The following is a 2,500-nucleotide window of genomic DNA, read 5'->3' as shown; positions in this document are numbered from 1 at the left end:
TTCAAACATACCTTCTGGAACACTCTGTTGCCAAATACTAAGGAATTCATTTAAGTTGAACTTTCCAGCAGGTTTCAAAAGGACCTCTGCACAGATACGGCAAATTTTGTCATCAATCAAAGTATAAAGTGAATCTCCTGCAAGAAACAATACAATTAAACAGAGTGCATATTGTCAGTTTAATATAAATCACTTATAGGAAATATATTACCATTATTACTAACTCTATTATTATCATTACCACTAATATTATATGAGTCACCAATGCACAGGGTACAAATACATGAAGTAGTCACAAAAATGTAATGTTATCTAGAGATTCATTTCATCATCACAATTTAGGAAAATGTAATGCATTTTAAAACTTGTGAAAATCTCAAAACATCTTTTTACTGAAAAAAAAGGTAAAATTCTTACTACAGCAAAAATTATCTACACTTCAAAGACAATTAGACTAAAGAAATACTATACTATCAAATCACCCTTTTATAGCTTACAGTTAGAAGAAAATAAACAGAAATGCATGTTGTAAATAATACAAAAAATGCTCTCAGTGTAATAGTCTCAACAAGGGCTTCCAATATAAAAATAATCATAATAAAAACAGAATTACTAATCATATGATATCTATATCACTGACAATGAAAGATATAACATAAACACATGACAATATTAAATCATGCATCTTACCATCATCTGTGTCAACACCAGTGGGCTTCAAGTAGTAATCAAAACACTGTGTAATTACAGGACGAGGTTCAAGCTCACTTAGTGCTTTAACAGTCGAAATGCGAGGGATTCCATCTAGGGGTAAGGACTTCTCTTCGATCAAATTCAAAATATGAGACACAACTTTGAATCGATAGTCAAACTCCAGAACTTGCCAAAATCCTGAAAAAGAAGGGAAATATACAATAAGAAGTTATCTGTTTCAAATGATTTTTGAAAACTCATGATTCAAAAACGTATGAATCCATCTACTTTACCTTGTGGAAAGAAGGGAAATTGTTACAAAGAATGATTATAAAATCAATAGAAGAAAAGCTTACCATATAAATGATAGGCCTCAATATCTAAGAGTGCCTTATCCAGCTCTTCTTCACTGCACTGGATGCGGTCAAGGAGGTCATTCCAACAGTATCTGCAATAAAGACCAGCATGTTATACGTAATGACACTTCACTGAAATACTAAGAAGGTACTGTTTCTTCCCTGTCTTTGCTCTGAGCAGTTCTCCAACACTTACTTATGCTCTCAAACCTCTAGATGTTTACTGGAAAGTTGCATTTCTTACCGTTTTACCGGTATTATCATGGTTCATGTTCACAAGAATTGTTGAGTTGTGTGGCTTCACTCTACTTAAAGAGCACTGACTTTCCATAAGTTATTCTTTTTCACTTTCTTCTTTGGCCTTGCATCTTTAAGTATGCAAAATTCTCTTGCTGTTGGTTAGGCCCATAATGAAAAATAAATGTCATAATAATAATAAAACACCAAGCCAAGACCTTACATTTCTTGCATGTTATGAGACTTAGGTTCCATTTGACCAATTCTTACTATTTTTCAAGGTATGGAAAAACACATTTAAAACAAATTCTGCACCAAAATCTTGCTTAAAAAAAAAAAAATCAAGATAATTATTCTATAACAAGATTAAATTTACTAAAACACAAACAAATCCTTTGATACATGTAATATATACAAAATATAGGTAAGAACATACTTCTGACCATCCCCTTCCTCTTCCTGTGTGTCTGGTCCAGAGTATGGCCTCTCTGCCAATAACACTTGAAGCTTCCGGAGACGGGGTTTGCATGGTCTCAATTCCAGATAGGTGTAGTGGATACCACAAACCTGGAATTTGATAGTCCATTTATCCCTTATTTAATGGAATGCCAATAGTTTTATACAAGAAATAGCTAATGTGTACATATGTGTAATTAGTATTTTAAGAACAGGTTCTATAAATAACTATCTATATTGTAATATAAACAGGAATGGTTGGGAAAAAGAGAACATACATATCAGGAAAGTACCTTAATAATTTACTCCTTCCAAAAACAAACAACCAAACAAAATAACTTATAACCTGCAATTATCTCTCTTGCTCTCTTACAGACATTCATAATTTCTCTAAATTATAAAGGAAAACATAAGCTAACAAGGGGAATACAAGAAATATAATATAAATACATATACAAGACATTAAATATAATCTAAAAAAAAATTATTTACTTACTTGACTATTCTGAATCTTTCGCTCCCCCGACTTCTCTATGCTGTCTGGGAAAGACAGCTGGGGCACCAACACCAAAGAATTTGATGTTTCTGCTTCCCGGACCTGTAATGATTATTGTCTGTTACTTTGTGCTTATGTTTTGTTTTTTTATACCACATTTTATACTGCTCTATTTATATCTTCATTAGTTGTTTCTACGGATTACAGACCATGATGCCAAGATCTTCTTATATCACAACATCAGATATCATCACCTTGATTA

The 2,500-nt window shown here is 32.4% G+C and overlaps 1 protein-coding gene across 1 annotated transcript in view; it reads right to left on the bottom strand.

The window, feature by feature from the left end:
• LOC122242203 (sister chromatid cohesion protein DCC1) overlaps positions 1-2,500 on the bottom strand; it is a 6,154-nt gene that overhangs the window by 1,016 nt on the left and 2,638 nt on the right. The window contains exons 4-8 of the mRNA XM_042999445.2: positions 2,239-2,340; positions 1,723-1,853; positions 1,050-1,141; positions 691-891; positions 12-137 (exon numbers count right to left, since the gene is read on the bottom strand). Coding sequence (XP_042855379.1) covers positions 12-137; positions 691-891; positions 1,050-1,141; positions 1,723-1,853; positions 2,239-2,340 — 652 coding nt within the window. The remainder of the gene's footprint in view (positions 1-11; positions 138-690; positions 892-1,049; positions 1,142-1,722; positions 1,854-2,238; positions 2,341-2,500) is intronic.

Source organism: Penaeus japonicus, unplaced genomic scaffold, assembly GCF_977035675.1.
Source record: "Penaeus japonicus unplaced genomic scaffold, GWHDUDI00000001_assembly GWHDUDI00000009, whole genome shotgun sequence".
Taxonomy (NCBI): Eukaryota; Metazoa; Arthropoda; class Malacostraca; order Decapoda; family Penaeidae; genus Penaeus; species Penaeus japonicus.
The sequence above is the reverse complement of the archived record's forward strand: the minus strand, read 5'-3'. Positions and strand labels throughout refer to the sequence as shown.